Source organism: Panthera onca, chromosome B4 (assembly GCF_046562875.1).
Source record: "Panthera onca isolate mPanOnc1 chromosome B4, mPanOnc1 haplotype 2, whole genome shotgun sequence".
NCBI lineage: Eukaryota > Metazoa > Chordata > Mammalia > Carnivora > Felidae > Panthera > Panthera onca.
In genome coordinates, this window is record NC_138345.1 from 35,762,271 (window position 1) to 35,785,542 (window position 23,272).

General features: G+C 37.3%; 1 protein-coding gene across 4 annotated transcripts in view; it reads right to left on the bottom strand.

The window, feature by feature from the left end:
• The window catches only part of ADIPOR2 (adiponectin receptor 2), an 82,093-nt gene that overhangs the window by 26,976 nt on the left and 31,845 nt on the right, over positions 1 to 23,272 (bottom strand). For 3 of the 4 annotated variants that reach the window (XM_060658826.2, XM_060658824.3, XM_060658825.2), the window contains exon 2: positions 7,771 to 8,027. In XM_060658826.2, the coding sequence (XP_060514809.1) occupies positions 7,771 to 7,941 (171 nt within the window). In that variant the 5' untranslated portion in view covers positions 7,942 to 8,027. Of the gene's footprint in view, positions 1 to 7,770; positions 8,028 to 10,874; positions 11,035 to 23,272 lie in introns of those variants that run through there. The other variant, XM_060658829.3, reaches the window with a different exon arrangement.

Genomic DNA, 23,272 nt, shown 5'->3' on the forward strand with positions numbered 1-23,272 from the left:
GTAATTATCTTATTCATTTATGTGTTTCACGGATTTATTGCCCATGTCTTCCCTACCTCTGCACTGGCACCATGCAGGGAAAAATTGTGGCTCTTACCCATCACCATATTCCTAGCACTTAGAAAGGCAGCTGGTCCAGACAGGGCCACCATATTCTACCCTCTAGGCTGTACACAGCACAACTTAAGATGGATCATTCACATGGATTATGATTTGATGAAAATCTCTTGGAGGTTTGCAAAAAAACAGACCTGGATCTGAAAAATGTATTCCTACAATACTTCCATTAATAAAACTATAATATTTCTAGATATGCTAATGCAACAATGTGCTACCAAGGTAGCCAGAACATAGGTTAGGTTTCTCAACCTTGGCACTTACATACTTGGCTAGGTAATTCTTTGCTGTGGAGGCTGTCTATGCATTGTAGGATGTTTAGTAGCATCCCTGGCCTCTACCCACAAGATGCTAGTGGCATAAATTCACTAGTTTTAACAACCAAAAATGACTCCAGACACTGCAAAATATTTCCTGGGAGTCACAACTGCCCCAAATTGTAAACCACTGGAATGGTCACTTGGACTTACACCATCTCAGTTTTCTCATCTATAACAAAGGCTCAACTTATCAAAGAGGCTCAACATATCATAGTCAGTTCAACTGTACACACTCGTTTACATCATCTGAAGAAACCTCTGGATATTTACACAACTAAGTTTGTTTTTGTTTTTTTTAACCCAATGCTCATTATTTGAATTTAGGGCAACAAAGTGGTATAGCAAAGTAAGCATTAAATCTAAAAACTAAAAGAATTTTCACAAATCTTCACATTATTCATATAACATGCATATAGAAGATATACACAATGTTATTTTGCTCTTTTCCAAAGAAACTGATGCACTGAAAAATTCTGCAAAGTCATAATTAGGAGTTCAATAAATAGAAGAACCTAGATCTTCCAATTGTCATTCCAATATTCTGTGGTACAAGAAAATTATCTCCAGCATGTGGCGCAACACTGAAAACTTATTATATGAAGTATGATAACCTATATAAAGATACTGGGATAGGGAATGCCTTTTTCCTTTAGAAACTGTGGCAGATCGTATATTAAAGTTCTCAATTATTCACTTACTCCTTCCCCTCAGAAGAATATAATCCCACCCCATTGTCATTCGACCTAGCTACATGACTACTTTGGCCAACGGAACATAAGTAAATGTAACACACATCATATATGAGCAGGAACTTTGAATGCAAATGCAATTTGGTTTGTTTTCTGGGACTTTTGCAATCTGCCACAAGAACATGTGCCAACCAGCCTCCTTCAACCTGGGTCCCAGAATGGATTCACAGAGCTGACCTGCAACAGACCGGCAACACAGAGTAGTAACATTTTACCTACTGCCCTCATGTATGTTTGTATTGTTGTAAAGTCACTGAACTTCTGGAGTATTTCGTTTCTGCAGCAAAAGCAGACTAACACAGGGATGTACTTTTTTGAGTACACAAACATTAAAATACTTACATAACTGTGAATTTCAGCGTATAGGACGTTATAAGTTGTTCCCTCTCCCTCCCTCTTTCTCTACACACACACACGCACACACACAGAATCTTTTGCTTTTCTTTAACATTATTCAATATACATATTATGAATGTTTTCAGAGATAAAAAAAATTATCAGAACATCTGTCTGCACTGAAGACAGTTGTTTTAAAATTCTCAATTCACATTTCAATATTTAAATACCACAAAGATGGCTCAGTTGGTTGAGCGTCCAACTTCAGCTCAGGTCATGATCTCAGTTTACGAGTTTGAACCCCACATCAGGCTCGCTGCTCTCAGCCTATCAGTGCAAAGCCCACTTTGGATCCTCTGACCCCCTCTCTCTGCCCCTCCTTGTCCTGTGCTCTCCCCAAAATAAATAAATATCTAAAAAATAAAAAAATAAATACCACAAAGCACAGTATAACTACCAAGTACACAGAATCCAGGAAAAAGTGTTCACAAATCTAGAGAGTTGGAATATAGTAGGCCTGTGTCCTCCAAATTAGTCTTAGTATTCCTTTTATAGTCAAAAAAACACCAAAAAATAAATACTTGTATCTACACGTTTGCCATCAGCAGACTAAAATGTACTCATTTATAAAAGGAATAAGCAAAAAATTAAAGGCTTTATGTAATTTTATTATTATTCTGTATGGGAAACCAGAAAGTTTAAAATAATTTCAGCACACAGGAAACACACTTGGAAAAAAGCTCACATGTTTTTTTACATGACAGAGAAAGGACTGCTTAGTACACATGCCATTGAATACTCATCACCTGCTATTCACAATCTGACCTACTCCAAGGTCTGGCTTCTGTTCCCACTCCTCCACCAAAACAGCTCTTAAGTTCACCAATGACCACCATGTTGCTGGAACCAGTGGTCACTAGCCTATCCTTTTTGTCCACGATTTCTTTAGCATCAGTAGAAACGAACCAATCACTGCTCCCTTCCCTCCTTCTTGAAACACTTTTAATTTTTGTGATATTACACTTTCCTGAGTTTCCTCTTACCTTATAGGCTTGTTGTCTTTAGCTTCCTTCCTCTACTTGCTTTCTCTCTTTGAAATGCCCTGTGAATGCTGGTGTTCTTCAAGCTAGATCTTAGGACTCTTAAGTAACCTTAACCATTTCAAGAGTTTTAAATATCAGCTACACTGCAGCTACTTCCTAAATAATTACTTCAAGCCCAGGCCACTCTTAGGAATGCCACACTCCTACCCAACTATCTTCTAGACACAGCCAGTAAGATGTCTCACATACATTTCCTATTTTTTGTAAGTTTATTTATTTTGAGAGAAAGAGAATATGAGCAGAGGAGGGGCAGAGAGAGAGGGAGAGAGAGAATCCCAAGCAGGCTCCATGCTGTCAGCACGGAGCCCAAAGCAGGTGAGATCGTGACCTGAGCCGAAATCAAGAGTCAGATGCTCAACTGAATGAGTCCCTGCGTTTCATATTTAACACAGCCAAAAGCAAACTTGATCCTCCCATTTAAACCTACTTCACCTCTAAACTTATCCTCTAGTTCTTCCCATCTCAAAATACAGATTCTTACCCCAGCAATCTAAATATTCACATCATACCCCAGACTCATTCTTGTCATTTCCTTCTCTTCTCCCTTAACCCATCACATCCAATCTACCAGCAAACTGTCAACTCTATCCCCAAGGCATAGTTCAAATGTATCCACTTCTTGCCAACCAACAATCACCATCAACCCAGAATAAGCTACTCTCATGAATTTCTGTAGCAGCCTTCTGACTCATCCATCCCCAAGTTTCTCTCCCCACCAACAGCCCCCAAAATCTGTCTTCACATCAGAGCCAAAAAGTGATCTTTTCAGAACGTAAATAAGATTCTATCACTCCCTTGCTTAAAACTTTCCAATAGCCTCCAATGTACTTTCTCCATATCATGGTCTACAAAGGTCCTACTACATTTTTTCCTCATCTCTTACCATCCTCCCCATTATCCACTGACCACGCTTCTTAAATATGCCAAGATTTTTTAGATTCAAGGCGTTGAACACACTACTCCTATTATTCGAAATGCCCTATACATACTTCCTCCTTTCCTCTTCCCTCACTTTCAACCAGCCTTTACTAAGCATTCAGTTACATAATCACTTTTAGAAACTGCCAGAGGTACTACTTATCACCATCAGTTCTTTAAATTAGTTATGGGTATATTTCAGAATAGTTCAATGTGGGGCACCTGGCTAGCTCAGTTGGTAGAGCCTGTAACTCTTGATCTTGGAGTTGTAAGTTTGAGTCCCACCCACATTGGGTGTAGAGATTAAACATAAAATCTTAAAAAAAAAAAAAAAAAGGAATAGTTCAATGTGTACATTCTAGAAACCCTTGAGAATATTTCTTAATATCAAAAACTTGATAAAAATGTAGAATCCTATCACAACTGGAAATGAAAACAGGCATCAACTATTATCCTATTATATATGACAAAAAAATAAATCCAGGGAAATTAAATAACTTGCCTATTTTATAAGGCTAAATGATAGGTCTTCTGACCCTGTGTTCAGTGAACTAGTCAACCCTCTTCCAATTCTGTTTATTACATTTCCACTTTCTTTAAGATAACCTCAATCATTAAAAAAAAAAGTCCTGAAATTCATATGGGATGACAGAGGGCCTCAAAAGTCAAAACAGTCTTGAGAAAGAGCAAAGCTGGAAATATCCCACTTCCTTCAAAACATACTACAAAAGTACAGTAATCAAAATAGTACGGTACTGGCATAAAGACAGACATATAAACCAACAGAACAGAATCAAGAGCCCAGAAATAGATTCATGCATATGTAGTCAAATGATCTTCAGCAAGAACAGCAACACTATATAATAGGAAAGAGACTATATAATCTCTTCAATAAATGGTGCTGGAAAACTGGATACCTACATGCAAAAGAGTAAAACCGGACCCTTATCTTACATAACACAAAAAAAACAAAATGACTTAACTCAAAAAAAATTTAAATGTAAGACCTGAAACTACAAATTTCCTTGAAGAAAATATAGAGAAATAGTTTCATAATATTGGTCTTGGCAATGATTTCTTGGGTATGACACCAAAAGCACAAATAATAAAAGCAAAAATTAGACAATTTGGAGAATGTCACACTAAAAAGCTACTACACGGCAACAACAGAAAAATCAACAGAATGAAAAGATAACCTACAGAATAGGAGAAAATACCTGCAAACCATATATCTGATAAGGAGTTAATATCTAAAATACATGTAACTCAACAGGGGGTAGGGGGCCTCAATCACTTTATACTGGCTTAAAAAAATGGGCAAAGTATGTGAACAGACATTTCTTCAAAGACACATACTGGTATATGAAAAGGATGCTCAACATCACTAACATCAAAGAAACCTATCACAAAACTACAATGATGTTCCACATCACATCTGTTATGATAGCCATTAACAAAAAAGAAAATAGTAGGTGTTGGCGAGGATATGGAAAAATTAGACCCTTTGTGCTCTACTGACAGGAATGTAAAATGATGCAGCTCCTATGGAAAACAGTATGGAAGTTCCTCAAAAAAAAAGTAAAAATAGAACTCTTATGACCCAGTAATCCAGTACTTCTGGGTATTTATGCAAAAGAACTGAAAACATTACTGGTAGCATTATTCACAATAGCCAAGACATGGAAAAAAACCTAAATGTCAATCAGTGGATGGATGGATAAAAGCAATGTGGTATATACTTACAATGGAATATTATTTAGCCTTAAGAAAGAAGCCTCGGGGCACCTGGGTGGCTCAGTTGGTTGAGCGTCCGACTTCAGCTCAGGTCATGATCTCATACTCTGTGAGTTTGAGCCCCGCATCAGGCTCTGTGCTGACAGCTCAGAGCCTGGAGCCTGCTTCAGATTCTGTATCTCCCCCTCTCTCTGCCCCTCCCCTGCTCATGCTCTGTCTCTGTCTCAAAAATAAATAAAAACATTTAAAAAAAAAAAAAAAGAAAGAAGCCTCATCACATGTTACAACATGCACAAACTTTGAGGATATTATGCTAAATGAAATAAGCCAGTAATAGAAGGCAAGATACTGTATGATTCCACTTATACAAGGTGTCTAAAGTGGTCAAACTCATAAAAGCAGAAAGCAGAATAGTGGTTGCCAAGGGCTAGCAGGGGCAGAGAAAAATGGGGAGTTGCTATTCAATGGCTATAGAGTTTCAGTCATGTAAGATGAAAAAGTTCTAGAGATCCAATGTGCATATAGTTAGCAATAATGTACCATACACTTAAAAAATGTGTTAAGAGGGTAGATTTCATGTTGTGCTCACTATAATAAAAAGAAAAAAAAAAAAAAAAAAGATAACCCCAGTCACTCATCCAAGCTTAGTAACATTGCTTAGGCCTTAACAGCAAATGAGGAAAACAGCTGGCTCAGCTTGGATAGGGAAGTCTTAGTTGCTAGTACTTATTATAGTAAAATGGCAGCAAGAAGGCAAGGTCTTAAGTGTTGATACAAGTTCTTGACCCAGATTATCTGGTCAACTTTTTAAAAAAAAATAATAATGCTGGCTTAAAAGCCAAATTGTATCATATGTAGTGTAGGCAAACAGCTTTTTTTTTTTTAATCCTACTAATCTGTCCTGTGTATGTATGGGTATATACACCCACATGCATGCAAATAATCCTTCACCATAGTACAACCTAGCCAAGAAGATAAAGCTGACTTATAAAGAAAGTGTTACCAAGAACAGAAGAAATACTTTAAATTTCCTATTCTGTACCTATACTGCTACAATGCTCTGATGAAATTCTTATAAAAGACCTGAAAGGACAAGACAACCCTCTGGAGTTCAAACCAACACCACTATTACCCACACAACCAATGTATGTCTTAGGATGGTACAGATGCAATTTGGAGTAGAGGCTTTCAAAATGTTTTTAGCTACAACTCACATGTATGTATTTTTCATATCTGTATACATATCTATATAAAACTAAACAATTTCATCAAATAACATAGTTTAAATGAACATTACTACATATATGCACCTCTTTGTTCTATTTTGCTGCTTAATATTTTAAACACAGCTTACAGTACCAAAATTTCACAAACCACTAATGGACACAACCTAGTTTTAGAAACATTGTACTAGAGCCACAACACTGAACACATGCTACATGATTCAAAGTTACAAAGCATATAGCTAAATATCTATAATAAGGGCTTATAGTATACAAATATTTTACTATATTTTTTAATAGTTATTTATTCTTGAGGGAGAGAGAGCATGAGCAGGGGAAGGACAGAGAGAAAGGGAGACAGAGGATTGGAAGCAGGCTCTGCACTGAGAGCAGAGAGCCCAATGCAGGGCTCAAACTCACAAACTGTGAGATCGTGACCTGAGCTGAAATCAGATGGTCAACCAACTGAGCTAGCCAGGTGCCCCTATAAATAAGGACTTTCTGATGCTGTTCACAAACACTTATGCCTTTGCTCTCTAGGTAGATGTGCTTAAATAATTTAAAAGCTGCTCTTTTCTCTGGGAAGTAAAAGGAAAGATTAAAACCTACCTTCTGTTCCCAGAATTCTAATGACTCCCAAGGTATGCACTGGAGATAAACCATATTTGGAGAAGCAGTTCCAGCACAGAGTCAGAATTTCTCCAAAATTATAAATGACAATGTCATAACTAAAATACAGTTTAGGGGTGCCTGGGTGGCTCAGTCGGTTAAGCAACCAACTTCGGCTCAGGTCATGCTCTCACGGTTCATGGGTTCAAGCCCCACGCAGGGCTCTGTGCTGACAACTCAGGGCCTAGAGCCTGCTTCGGATTCTGTGTCTCCCTCTCTCTCTACCCCTCATCTGCTTGCTCTCTTTCTCTCAAAAATAAATAAAACATTTTTAAAAATTAAAAAATAAATAATAAAGTTGAATTATAAAGACTAAATAGTAACTACAAAAACCCATTTCCCTTCTCAAACAAAATAAAGCAGACAAAGTATGATTTTAAGTGTCCGCAGAAAAGGATTATAAAATCAAAGAATACCTAGCCAATTTAAAAATGGGACTTCAAATCATCTTGAACAAAAACAAAAACAAATATGCTCAAGATTCCTTTTCAAAACCCCATCCTCTCTCCAGCAATGTCCCATACATTTTTTTTAATATCCTCCTTCCAACCACATTCCCATAAACTTTGTTTTACTTACCATCCTTCCCCCTTTAACTTACTTTTTTATGATACGAAGAAAGAACAGATGCCTCTAAAATAGGCTCCAAATTTCCTTGGTGGTTGTCATTATCACTTTTCCTTGTACCATCAAGTTGGTGCCCTTTTCTGAGCCTTATATCTGGCTCTGGAGTCCTGCTGCACCCCAATCGGTTTTCTGCTGTCTGGTTCATGGGACAATCAAGCCTTTCTTACAAAGAGATGTTTCTTTCTGTCCCTTCTTCTTGGGAGGATGGATTTTCTGGATACTGAGTTGACTCTAAGGAGAGGAAAGTTATGAATTAACATATTTTAAATAAACACATTAAATGAGTGCTGGAGGAAGACACAGGTTATGTTATTATACACTCAAACAAAAGAATGTTAAGCAATCATTAAGAAAAATAAAACAATGTATATAATATCTAGGAAAGATTGCCAAAATCTATTTGTAAATAAAAAAAGCAGTATACAAGACAATGCAGATAATGTTCCCAGAAGTTATAAAACTATAACTGTATATGTACACAGAGTAATTATTGGAAAATACTCAAAACTGTGCTTGGTACACAGAGAAGAACTTAGGGTCTCAAGTGAGAATTCAAATTGGACTAAAAATCAGCCAACTATTTGTTTAACAAATCATTTTGTTCTGTCTGCATTTTTTTTTTTTTACAATATGCCATTACTGTTTCAAATATACTATTTTACAACATATCATTACTTTTTCAATGAAAAACATACCTATCTGCAGAAAGAATACAGCTGGGTCTTATATATCTAATCTCATTTAAACATCACAATGACCCTACAGGGTATATTTTTTGTGTTTCTACTTTTCAGGTAGGGAAACAAAAATTCACCATACTTTGTATGAAACAGGACAAAGTCTGTGACTTTTATAGCACATATTATTGGTAATATTTTGCATATAAATTGCTTAAATGTCTGACATTTCAATATTTGAGTTGTTTTGAATTCTAACTAGACTACTCTGGAAGGCAAGAAACTCAGGACCAGAGAGAGCATACTCCTTTTACATTCCTTGAGTTCCCAGAAAGTACTATGCACATGAATGTTTAATGAATATATGATAAATAATATTTAAATGTTCTTTGTGTAAAAACACTTCCAGAAATCATCACTATCTCTCTAAACTAGACTGTAGTACGTTTCCTAGGTGTTCAATTATTTCAAGTCCTTGACCCTCTTAACTCACATGCAAAACTTAATTTAGACATGTAGTTATATATACTAATAAGGTCATTATCACAGCCAATCCAACTAGAAACACTAAAACATGATAAAGCGAGGGTATGTGTTATGCTATAAATCCCATGAGATTCAAAGTTCTTACTGGGGGAAAGGAGGAGTAGGGCAAAGTGGAAGGGCCTGGATATTATAAAAAGAAGGTAAAATGTGGATCTGGCTTTCATATATATGGGTACTAAAACTAAGAATCAGTCCTAGAATTCAAACTGGACTAAAAATTAGCCAACTATATGTTTAACAAATCATTTGAGTTTGCTTCAGGATTTCTCTAAGGGCTTTCAAAGTTCTGGAGCAAGAACAAATACAAATCTTTAAGGATCACCAAAACTTAGCACGTTCCTATCACATAAGGACCTAAGCAAGCATATTAATAATATTGAGATTATAAACTATGCTATTAATGCCAAATTCTGAAAGAGAAAACAATGTTAATGATTTCTGTTTATTTATGTACACTTCACAAAGCTATTTCACACCCACCATTTCATTTTGTTTCAGGGAAGAGGAAGCTAACATTTACTGCAGATCAACAATTCAACAAAGTTAAATTCCATACCAGAGAATTTACATGTGGTATCTCACATAACCCTAATATATAGCCCCCTGGGATATTTTATCTCTCATTTTATAGATGTGGAAACTGAGACTTGGAGATTAGTTAATTTATTCAAGACCATTAGTCAAGAGGAGCAGCTGGAATTTATATCCAGGTCTTTCTGGCCTGCACAATATCCATGTTCTTTCTATACCCAAAAGATTAAGATTGGGGGGGAAAAAAAGATAAAAACTTGAACCCTAAAGTCATTTGGCTCACATGGTAAGTAAACTACAGAATCAGAATCTTTATTCACAAATTGTAGCAAGTAAAATAAAAGTTTACTGCAAAGTAGCCTTGAAATATGACCACACTAAACTTCTCCTAAGTGGGAGCTATACATGGAGGAGTATTGCTCATTTATGAGAATATAAATGGCATGTTCTATTAAGTTAGAATTGTTTTGTAATCCACAACTCAGAAAGAAAGAAAAAAAGCAAATAATAAGAAATAAGTTTTCCAGGGGCACAGTCGACTAAGCTCTCTGATTTCAGCTCAGATCATGATCTTGCGGTTTGTGAGTTTGAGTCTTGCGTCCGGCTCTGCACTGACAGTACGAAGTCAGCTTGGGATTCTCTTCTGTCTCCCTCTCTTTCTGCCCTTCCCCTCGCTCGCCAGCACTCTCTCGCAAAATAAATAAACAGAAAAGAAAAGAGAAAAAGGGAAGGGAAGGGAAGGGAAGGGAAAGAAAGGAAAAGAAAGGAAAAAGGGAAGAAGGGGAAGGAAGGGAAAAGGGAAGGGGAAGGAAGGGAAAGGGGAAGGGAGAGTAGAGTGGCAGGAGCAGGGAGGAGGAAGAAAATCTTAGGTCTGTCCCACCAAATATCTTATAGATCTTCTGCTGCATGGCCTTCATAAAAGAAACACCATGACAACTGGACTTACTCCTAGAATGCAAGACTAGTTCAATACAGATAAATCCATCAATGTAATACATCGCATTAATAAAATGAAGGAAAAACACATAAGCATCACAACCGATGCAGAAAAAACACTTGACAAGATTCAACACCTTTTCATGATAAAAACACTCAGTAAAACAGGAAGAGAAGGAAATGTTCACAAAAGTCATATATGAAAAAAAAAAACCATAGCAAACGTCATAATAGTGAAAGACTTAAAACTTTTTCTCTAAGATCAGAATTTTGTACTTCGTGTATCTGTTCCAATATAAATTTAATAATTCTAAAAATTAATAAAAAATGAAAATAGTCAAAAGCACTAAATATAGTTTTTACTACCAAAATCATTAAGTATAGGTACCTTTTAAGATTTTCCAAGTATTCAGGGGTGCCTGGGTGGCTCAGTAGGTTAAGTGTCTGGCTCAGGTCATGATCTCACAGTTCGTGGGTTCGGGCCCCACACTGGGTTCTGTGCTGGCAGCTCAGAGCCTGAAGCCTGCTTTGGATCTGTGTCTCCCTCTCTCTCTGCCCCTCCTCTGCTCATGCTCTCTCTCTTTCTCTCCCTCAAAAATAAGTAAACATTAAAAAAAAAATAAAATTTTCCAAGTATTCAGAACATAAAAGAAAATTAAGCATTCCTTTCTGCATTTTTTTCTTTTTTAGAGAGAGAAGCGCACGCACTTACAAGCAGGGGAGACGGGCAGAAGGAGAGAGAAAGAGGGAGAGGGAGAGAGAGAGGAAGAGGGAGGGGAGGAGGGAGGGGAGGAGAGAGAGGGAGAAAGAGAGAGAGGGAGAGAGGGAGGGGGAGAGAGGGAGGGGAAGAGAGAGAGAGAGAGAGAGAGAGAGAGAGAGAGAGAGAGAGAGAGAGAGAATCTCAAGCAAGCTCGACACTCAAGTGTAAAACGCGACACGGGGCTCAATCCCATGACCTTGGGATCACGACCTGAGCCAAGGTCAAGAGTCTGACACTCAAACGAGCCACCCAGGCACCCCACCTTTCCATATTTTACATAAACTGTCCTATAACCTCTGAGTCTGAAACAATTAAAAGACTGATCATGAAATGACAACTCCAAAGGTCACATTTTTAATGTAATAAAAAAAGTTACATTATTTTATATATATAACTTTTGTACATAGTATAGCCTATTCATCACATACAGCTCTCTTAAGCCAGACCTTTATACAAATAGAAATCACCAAAAATGATCAATTTTTAGTTTTAACAATTCAAAATAACACCTACCAATAACAGTATGTGGATATCTGAGTTAGATGTTTCACAGAATTTGAGCTATTGCCTGCCAATGCCACTTGACAAATTTGGGGCTGTCATAAATCTCTTTTCACAAGCAGTATTTTTTTTTTAATTTTTTTTTTTAACGTTTATTTTTGAGACAGAGAGAGACAGAGCATGAATGGGGGAGGGTCAGAGAGAGGGAGACACAGAATCCGAAACAGGCTCCAGGCTCCGAGCTGTCAGCACAGAGCCCGACGCGGGGCTCGAACTCACGGACCGTGAGATCATGACCTGAGCCGAAGTCGGCCACTTAACCGACTGAGCCACCCAGGCGCCCCTCACAAGCAGTATTTTTTAATGATTCTCTAAGAGCTGTACTTTGCAAATGCCTTTAGAATTGCTATAATCTCTAGGGGAGGAGTCAACATGGTGGAGAAGTAGGGGGATCCAAAGTTCCCTCATCCCTCAAACAGCAGTATTAAGGCCAGAAGACTGGGAATTCCAGGAATCTGGGCTACAGTGACAGAAACATCTCCAGGGACCCATGGGACAACTAGACAGGCTATAGGTGTGTGATTGCAAACTAGGAGAGATAAAACGGGTGGTACAGGCACAGACGGGAGATTTCCCCTCGGTGGAGAGACAAAAGGAAGAGAAAGGGAGGCTGTGGAAACGTAGGACTGTATTTGGACAAGAGAAAAACCACAGACCTAGGAACAGAAAAAACAGAAGGAACCAATTTCTACCTCATTCTAGGGTGGCAGGGCTTTCTCCAGACTGGAGCCACCCTGTGCATGCACCTGGGGAGGAGGGGAGCCAGCCTCAGTCTCCGTAGCCAGCTCAGAGGCACAGTCAGAGACAGTAATCCTCTCCCTTGAATGCTGTGGGAAGAAGGCAAAAAGCCATTCCAAGAACAAAAGACTCTGCAGGTTCCTGCCAGCCAGAGGCCCCTTACCAGCTGAGCAGAGTAGTGCTACCCCAGAACTGGGGCACAGAGCAGGATCCTTTAAGACATCCAACAAACCTGCTCACTCATGCCCACCTAGCACTGTGAGGAGCCAGAGGCCCTTTGTTGGCTTCTGGAGTGGCACTTCCCCAGAACCAGGAAACTTGGGAGTGGGATCCTTTAAGATATCGGGGTTTGAATCCCAGCCAAGCACTTTGGAGGTGCAGGAGACTGTGGAGCACACTTGCCCAGCACAGTGAGGATGGCCTGAACAGAGTGGTTTGGGACACCCAGTCCAGGGGGAAAGAGACTGGGATATCGCCATTTTTCTCCCCATCACCAACAAGGTGGGGCTTCAGGGAACGGATGAGGGGCCCACAGTGGAGGCAGGACCACCTACACCAAACCACACCCCTCTGGGCCTGGTAACTGCATGTCTACCTGAGCAAGATTGACAATGACTAGACCAGACAGACCCTCCTCCAGACCAGCACTGCCACCAGTTCCAAGGCACCATCAGGTATCAGTCCAGCATTTTTGCATTTTCTGATTTGATTCTTGGTCAATTCTTATTTTATATTTTATATATACATATAAAATAATATGTATCTTTTTCCTTCTTCCTTTTCTTCTGCTTATTCCTTCCCTTCTCTATTCTGGTTACTAAGGTTATTGAGTTGTTTAAGCAGACATTTTTAATCTATTCTTTTTACACCTCTTCTTTATCTCCTTCTTTATTTTCCTCTCTCTCTCTCTCTCTCTCTCTCTCTCTCTCTCTGGATTAAGCCGTATAGTTTCTCTGATTCTCTGCCTGGTCAATTTTTTTGTTTGTTTTCTTTTTCCCTACCCGTCATTTCTCTTTTTGTATGGGATAGCCTTCTTCTACCACACCCCCCCTTTTTCTTTTTTTTAAATTTTTTCCAGGGTTACTTCGATGAACAAATCAAAGCTTACCTGGTGGAAGGCCCAAACCACCACTACAAGTAGGAAGATAAAGCACCCAGAGTCACAACAAGAGACAGCACGCAACACACTCCAAAAACACGTCCTGAAGGACCAGGCCCTGGATAGTTTATGACCCCATTTTAATATAATAGTGCTTCCAGGTGTAGGACACATAATAAGCTTTTAAAACACATAAGGTACAGAAAACTACCCAAAATGGAAAAATGGAAGAATTCTCCTCAAAAGAAATTCTAGGAAGAAATGACAAGAGAGGAAGAAATGACAGCTAGAGATTTTAGATTAATAGTCATAAGATTAATAGCTGGGCTTGAAAAAAGTGTAGAAGACAGCAGAGAATCTATTGCTGCAGAGATCAAGGAACTAAGGAATAGTCACAATGAATTCAGAAATGCTGTAAATGAGGTTCAAAATAAACCAGACGCAGTGACATCAAGGATGGAGAAAGCAGAGGGGAGAATAAGTGAAATAGAAGATAAAATTATGGAAAACGATGAAGCCAAGAAAGAGATAAGAAAATACCACACCACAAGGGGAGAATTAGAGAACTAAGTGATTCAGTGAAACATAGTAATATCCATATCATAAGAATTCCAAAAGAAGAGCAAGGAAAAGGGGCAGAAGGTTTATTTGAACACAATTATAGCTGAGAACGTCTCTAATTTGGGGAAGGAGGCAGACATCCATATCCAGGAGGCAAAAAGAACTCCCTTCAGATTTAACAAGAATAAGTCTTCTCCAAGGCATTTCACAGTGAAATTGGCAAAATACAAAGATAAAAAGATAATTCTGAAAGCAGCCAGAGACAAACAGGCCTTAATCTACAAGGGTAGACACATAAGGGTAGTAGCAGACCTGTCCACTGAAACTTGGCAGGTCAGAAGGGAGGGGCAGGAAATATTCAATGTGCTGAATAGGAAAAATATGCAGCCAAGAATCCTTTATCCAGCAAAGCTGTTATTCAGAATAGACGGAGAGATAAAGGTTCCCAGACAAAAAATTAAGGAGTTCATGACCACTAAACCAGCCCTGCAAGAGATCCTAATGGGGACTCTGTGAGTGGAATGCTACAAAGACCACAAGGGACCAGAGACATCACCACAAGCATTAAACCTACAGATAACACAATGACTCTAAATCCATATCTTTCAATAATGCTGAATGTAAATGAACTAAATGCTGCAATCAAAAGATACAGGGTATCAGAATGGATAAAAAAAAAAACAAGATCCATCTATATGCTATCTATGAGAGACTCATTTTAGACCTGAAAACACCTTCAGATTGAAAGTGAGAAGATGGAGAACCATCTATCATGCTACTGGAAGTCAAAACAAAGCTGGAGTAGCCATACTTAGACAAACTAGATTTTAAACTAAAGGCTGTAACAAGAGATGAAAAAGGGCATTATATCATAATTGCAGGGTCTATCCATCAAGATAAGCCAACAATCACAAATGTTTACACCCCCAACTTGGAGGCACCCAAATATATAAATCAATTAATCACAAACATAAGCAATCTTATTGGTAAGAATACAGTAATTGCAGGGGACCTTAATATTCCACTTAAAACAATGGACAGATCATCTAGGCAGAAAATCAATAAAGAAATAATGGCCTTGAATGATACACTGGACCAGATGGATTTGACAGATATATTAAGAACTATTCATCCAAAAGCAGAATACACATTCTTCTCAAGTGCACATGGAACATCCTCCAAGATAGATCATATACTAGGTTACAAAATAGCCCTCAATAAATATAAAAGAATTGAGATCATACCATGCATATTTTCAGATCACAATGCTATGAAACTTAAAATAAACCACAAGAAAAAATTTGGAAAACCCCCAAATGCATGGAGGTTAAAGAACATTTCTTCAGAAAAAAATGAATGGGTCAACCAAGCAATTAAAGAAGAAATTTAAAAATATACGAAAGCAAATGAAAATGAAAACATGACAGTCCAAAGGCAGTCTTAAGGGGAAAATACATTGCCATCCAGGCTTATCTCAAGAAACAAGAAAAATCTCAAACACAAAATCTAACCATACATCTAAAGGAACTAGAAGCACAACAGCAAAGAAACCCCAAAGTCACCAGAAGAAGAGAAATAATAAAGATTAGAGCAGAAATAAACAATATAGAATCAAAAAAAAAAAAAAAAAAAAAAAAACCAGCAGAATGGATCAATGAATTTAAGAGCTGGTTTTTTGGAAAAATAAACAAAACTGATAAACCCCTAGCCAGAATTCTCAAAAAGAAAAGAGAACCCAAATAGATGAAATCACGAATGAAAGAGGAGAGATCACAACCAACACCACAGAAATACAAATATTAGAGAATACTATGAAAAAGCATGCCAACAAACTGGACAACCTGGAAGAAATGGACAAATTCCTAGACACCCACACACTACCAAAACTCAGGAAGAAATAGAAAATTTGAACAGACCCATAACCAACAAAGAAATTGAATCAGTTATCAAAAATCTCCCAACAAATAAAAGTCCTGGGATGGCTTCCCAGGGGAATTCTACCAGACATTTAAAGCAGAGTTAATGTCTATCTTCTCAAGCTGTTCCAAAAAACAGAAACGGAAGGAAAGCTTCCAGACTCATTCTATGAAGCCAGCATTACCTTGATTCCCAAACCAGAGAACCCACTAAAAAGGACAATTACAGGCCAATATCACTCAGGAACATGGATGAAAATATTCTCAACAAGATACTTGCAAATCGAACTCAACAGTATATTAAAAGAATTATTCACCATGATCAAGTGGGATTCATTCCTGGGCTGCAGGGCTGGTTCAATACTTGCAAATCAATCCATGTGATACATCACATTAATAGAATAAAGGATAAGAACCATATGATCCTATCAACAGGTGCAGAAAAAGCATCTGACAAAATACAGCATCCTTTCTTAATAAAAACCCTCAAGAAAATCGGGATAGAAGGAACATATCTTATATCATAAAAAGCCCATGAAAAGCCCATAGCCAATATCATCCTCAATGTGGAAAACCAGAGTTTTCCCCAAGATCAGGAACATGACAGGAACACGGCAGGAATGCACTCTCACCACTGTTGTTTAACATAGTGTTGGAAGTCTTAGCCTCAGCAGACAACAGAATGAAATAAAGGGTATCCAAATTGGCAAAGAAGTAGTCAAACTTTCACTTTTCGCAGATGACATGATACTCTACGTGGAAAACCCGTAAGACTCCACCAAAAAGCTGCTAGAACTGATACATGAATTCAGCAAAGTCACGGGATACAAAATCAATGTACAGAAATCAGCTGCATTTCTATACATCAACAATAAAGCAACAGAAAGAGAAATCAAGAAATTGAGCCGATTTACAATTGCACCAAGAACCATAAAATACCTAGGAATAAACCTAACCAAAGATGTAGAAGATCTGTAGGCTGAAAACTATAGAAAACTTATGAAAGAAATTGAAGACACAAAGAAATGGAAAAACATTCCATGCTCATAGATTGGGAGAACAAATATAGTTAAAATGTCAATACTACCCAAAGCAATCTACACATTCAATCCCAACCAAAATTGCACCAGCATTCTTCTCAAAACTAGAACAAACAATTGTAAAATTTATATGGAACCACAAAAGACCCCGAATAGCCAAAGTAATGTTGAAAAAGAAAACTAAAGTGGGAGGCATCACAATCCCAGGCTTTAGCCTCTACTACAAAGCTGTAATCATCAAGACAGTACGGTATTGGCACTAAACAGACACATAGACCAATGGAATAGAACAGAGAACCCAGAACTGGACCTACAAATACATGCTCAACTAATCTTTGACAAAGCAGGAAAGAGTATCCAATGGAATAAAGACAGTCTCTTCAGCAAATGGTGCTGGAAGAACTGGACAGCAACATGCAGAAGAATGAAACTGGACCACTTTCTTACACCATACACAAAAACAAACTCAAAATGGATGAAAGACCTAAATGTGAGACAGGAAACCATCAAAACCCTAGAAGAGAAAACAGGCAACAACTTCTTTGACCTCAACCGCAGCAACTTCTTACTCAACCCGTCTCTGAAGGCAGGAGAAATAAAAGCAAAAATTAACTATTGGGACCCCCTCAAGATAAAAAGCTTCTGCACTGCAAAGGAAACAATCAATAAAACTAAAAGATAACCGACAGAATGGAAGAAGGTATTTGCAAATGACTTACAGATAAAGGGTTAGTATCCAAAATCTATAAAGAACTTATCAAACTAAACACATGAAAAATAAATCAGTGAAGAAGTGGGCAGAAGACATGAATAGACACTTTTCCAAAGAAGACATCCAGATGGCCAACAGACACAAGAAAAGATGCTTAACATCATAATCATCAGTGAAATACAAATCAAAACCACAATGAGATACCACCTCACACCTGTCAGAGTGGCTAAAATTAACTCAGGAAACAACAGATGGTGGCAAGGATGCACAGAGAGAATCTCTTTTGCACTACTGGTGGGAACACAAACTGGTGCAGCCTCTCTGGAAAAGTGTGGAGGTTCCTCAAAAAATTAAAAATAGAACTATCCTATGACCTAGGCAATTGCACTACTAGGAATTTATCCAAAAGATACAGGAGTGCTAATTCACAGGGCCATTTATACCCCAATATTAATAGCAGTACTTTCAACAATACCCAAATCATGGAAAGAGCCCAAATGTCCATCAACTGATGAATGGATAAAGAAGATGTGGTTTATATATACAATGGAATACTACTTGGCAAAGAGAAAGAATGAAATCCTGCCATTTGCAATGACACGAATGGAACTGGAAGGTATTATGCTAAGTGAAGTAAGTCAGTCAGAGAAAGAGATATCATATGTTTTCACTCATAGGTGGAACTTGAGAAAATTAATAGAAGACCATGGGGGAAGGTAAGGGGAAAAAACTGTTTCAAACACAGAGGGAGGCAAACACATAAAAGACTCTTAAATACAGAGAACAAACTGAGAGTTGGGGGCGGGGGGGGGACAGAGCAGAGATGGAAATGAGTGATGGGCACTGAGGAGGGCACTTGTTGGGATGAGCACTGGATGTTGTATGTAAGCAATAAAGCACGGGAATCTACCCCCGAAACCAAAAGCACACTGTATTCAATGTATGTTAGCTAACTTGACAATAAATATTAAAAAAACAAAAAGGAAAGAAAGAATTGCTATAATCTCCCTGAATAAGAAAGCAACACAACTAAACCCTTCAATTCCCTACTTTTCATAAGGAAAATAAAACAAAACTTGGTGGTCTTGAGATAAAGAAGGCTGCTATCATATTAACCTCACTTTTGTACATTCCATTCAGAACCTCGAATTACTAAATTCTTTCTTCTAGTAGGTGCCTATCTTATGGCTGGGGGACCTAAGCCTCAGAGGTAGAGATCTAACAACGGAAATAAGTAGCAAAAATCAGATCCAGATCACACAACTGACTCCCAATGAGTTCAAATTCTTGGTATTAGAATGTTTCAAATCTCAAAAAGACCATCTTAATCTATTAAATCTCATCTCTACCTATCATTATGTTATATACCATACCTACTTTCACCTAAGGGTTGTTCCACTTTAAAAACATTTACCTTGGAATAAAGAGCTCTATCTCTAAAGAAAATCACTTAATGGCATTCATGGTCATTCCATTAAACCTGACATTTATTATTTTGTAAGACTCTCCAAGGCTTTTTAGTTCCAGACAGGTTATTTGTCCCAAAGGTACACTTTCTGGCAAAGTATGAATGCCCTACATGTTTTCTAGTGATTCCTAGCCTGTCAGTTGGCCACTGAATTAAATAAACCAAACCACTGTTTATTAACCTTATATTTTCCTGCTTAATGATTTAAGGCTTTACCTTTCTAAGTTATACTCTTCAACTTGCTGATTCAATAATCAACTTGCTAATACTATAGATTTACTTGCCTTAGAGGATAGTATTACACAACATTATTGCTAAAGATATTCCTCCCTTATCTCAAATCGCCATATCCAATCCATTAGCAAATGTTATAGATTTTACCTCCAAAATACCTCTCAAATTATTTCCATTTCTTTTCCTTTCCTCTGTCACACTTCTTAAGCCAGGTTATCCAGTATTCTCTGACCAAGAATACTTCTGATAGGGGCACCCAGGTGGCTCAGTTCATTAAGTATCCAACTCCTGATTTCAGCTCAGGTCATGATCTCAGGGTTCATGAGTTCAAGCCCGGCATTGGTCTCTGTGCTGACAGCATAGAGCCTGCTTGGGATTGTCCCTCTTCCTTTCTCTCTGGCCCTTTCCCACTCACGCTCACTCTCTCTCAAAATAAATGAACTTAAGAAAATAAAATTTAATTTGAAAAAAAAAAAAGCATACTTTTGATAATCCCCTAATGGGTCTCCCTGTCTCTCTTATACCTACAGTCCTCTATACAATGGCCAAAGTGCTCTTTCAAACAGAAAAATCATACCAATTATCCCACTAAAATCCTTCCAGTACATTTTATTCCTTGTGCAAAGGAAAACCAAAATCTTTTCCATAATCTCCACAAGGTCCTTCATGATTTTGTCTCTGTCAATCTCTCCAATTTAACTCATAAAGCTCACTCATCGGTTCACTTATTCTTTTAATCCTTGTCTATACCAATCTTGATCATCATCAGGACCTGGAAAAAGACCTGATCCCTAGAGTCACCTTTTGTAAAAACTCTTACATGACCATTCTTACCTAACACAGCATTACCCCAGCCTCCATACCAGTCACTGATAGCACTTTACACTGTTTAATTTCCTTCATAGCACTTCCCACTCTCAAATCATATTTTTACTTGTTCCCTTTTTTATTATCTATCTTGCCCCACTAAACCATCAGTTCCAAAAGTGTTAAACCTGGTCTGTCCTGTTCACCACATGTATCTCTAACAGTGTCTGTCATATAGTACACCCTCAAAATTTATTTATTTCTCTTTCAACTCAATTACTGCCCCTTCCCTCCGTCCCCCCAAAAGAAGCCTTTATGGAAGTTATTTTCCCCACCAAAAAAAAAAAAAAAAAGAATTTTTATGGCAGTATAAAATTAAACAAGAAATCTTGAAGAGAATCTCTTTCAAAAAATGTTATTCTTTAAAACAAGTAACCTACCCTCAAATATTTTTGAGATGGGTTTTTTATTGTTACTAATTAATGTAACTATTTATTCTTATTTTTAAGAAAAATATTCCTGTGCTCTTAAAAGAAAATATAAATCTGAAGATTTAAATAGAGAAAAAAATCCATGAAAATGCCTTCATCATTCAACACAGAAGAAAATCTTGTCTCTTAAATGTACTCACTCCATTAATAAGCATGCTTATGAAGCTGCCAGATAGTTTTGAGTAGCAGAGTTTATCCACCCTCAAAAGGTGATGGTGGGAAGAAAGGAGAAACCAGCATAACTAGCAATTTGAGATAAGATGGTTTCTGCTGGCTGGAGAATTCACCTAATATAGTATTTTATTCTTTTAGGTTCTGGAATTCTTCCAGACACACTTTAAACAAAAACAGTAAGAGAGGGAGGAAAATACAAACTCCCTAGGCAGGGGGATAAAGGGTTGTTTTGTTTTCTCTAAAACAAGAAATGACAGAATTGGAGCTTTATTGGCTGACATGACAAATTAAATACAATTTGTAAATAAAACAAAGTAATAAAACTCATCAAGGTGTGCCCATAAGGGAATAACACATTAAAATCAAGTAGTGATAATATTCTAACATTTACTTCCACCCCTGAATAGGAAAAAAAAAATTTTTTTAAGTGAATTTGACACCTGAAAACTCTAATAAGACACTGACCAAATCTTAAATTCCAAGTATGAATATGGAAAAGTGTTGGAGTAATGCTGTCTTTAAAAGTCAGTATAACAAACCGTGTTTTTTGCATTATAGGAAAACTAATCACTCACTGACTTCTTTAAGGACCCATACTTCTATTTGGTAAACTTGGAAATTATTGCACCTAATACCATGAAGACAACTAGGTACCAACTCTAGAGGGAATGGACTAATTTTGAAACAATTCAGCAGAAAACCTAAAGCCTGGTAACAAACATACATTTTCTATATGACAAATTATTAACACTCTTTGTTTAAAAAAAAAATCCCCAAGTATCTTGGGTACTCTCTTTAAAAACAAAAACAAATACAACTTCAACTATGAAAAGCACACTGAAATATACTTAAACGATCTGTCTGAAGAACAAGTATTTAGACATTGAATATCTAACAAAAGGAGACCACCATTTCAAACAGAAATAAATATACATTATTTAATATAAACATATATTGTCAAGTATCCTTTATCTGATTTATTCTTCATAACCACTGTAAAGATTCAATACTTCCCATCTACAGCTGAGGAATCTGAGGCTCAGACAGGTTGAGCAGGTAACTAAAAGCCTCACAGCTGGCAAATGGAAGAAGAGAGTTCAAACTCAGGTGTTTCACACTTTCCAGTCAGCCATGATGCTCTAAGTGGAAATGAAAATAGACCAACAATATGCACAGTAACTCTGACCAAATTTTTTGTGCCAAAAATAGGGTGCAAGGTTTAACTAGAAATATATTTTCCTGATTTTATTTTAAGTTTATTTAGTTATTTTGAAAGAAAGAGAAAGCACACATGGGGGCAGGGTAGAGAGAGACGGAGAGAGAGAATCCCAAGCAGGCTCTGCGCTCAGCAAGGAGCCCAAGACAGGGCCTGATCTCACAAGTGTGAGATCACGACCTGAGCCGATATCAAGAGTCACACACTTAACCGAATGAACCACTCAGGTGCCTCTGTATTTTCCTAACTTTAAATTTCTATATTTGAAATGCAGCTCCAAAAAATCTAATTTAATAATCTACAAAAAAATTTTTTTTGATTCAGTAATTCTATTGATATTGATATTTAAAACTTGCAAAAAAAGAAGTTAATGCAGGTCTCAAGAGTCTAATTACTCTTAGGGCTATCTCCAAGAGCATGCTATCTCAAGGAAATCCTGTTTCCCCACCTATAAAAAGCAGTATTTGTGAAAAAATCTTATTTAATTACACTAAATGCACATTTAGTGTTCTAAAGTAATCAAGAACAGAAGATACAGATAACAAACATTAATTTTTGAACAAAAAAACCCACAGTATCACCACTTTCTTAAGGGAAACCATTGAGAAGCTTAAAAGCTAAACAGTTAGACCTTAGAATTACACATAACCTGGTATTACTCTTGTTTAGATAGCAATATAAACTGCAGTAAACCTCCAATCTACATAGAACAAGACTTGCAGACCTAGTTATATATCAAGAATTATCTAAAAAACAGCCATGACTCCTTGACCTAAAATCCTACTCTTTCAAATTTCTCTTTAAAACTGATACTAAAGCAATACAAAAACAGGAAAATCCATATGCACAAAAGTATTTATTTTGGGGAGAGAAAAAAAAGCAATTAACCATTCTTGTGTTTTTTTATTAGAATATTAAATAACATTTAGAAATGTATGAACAGTTTATTTATGGTATCTTAAAATTAAAGAACAAGATAAAATGCTTATCACAATTAGATAAAAATAAG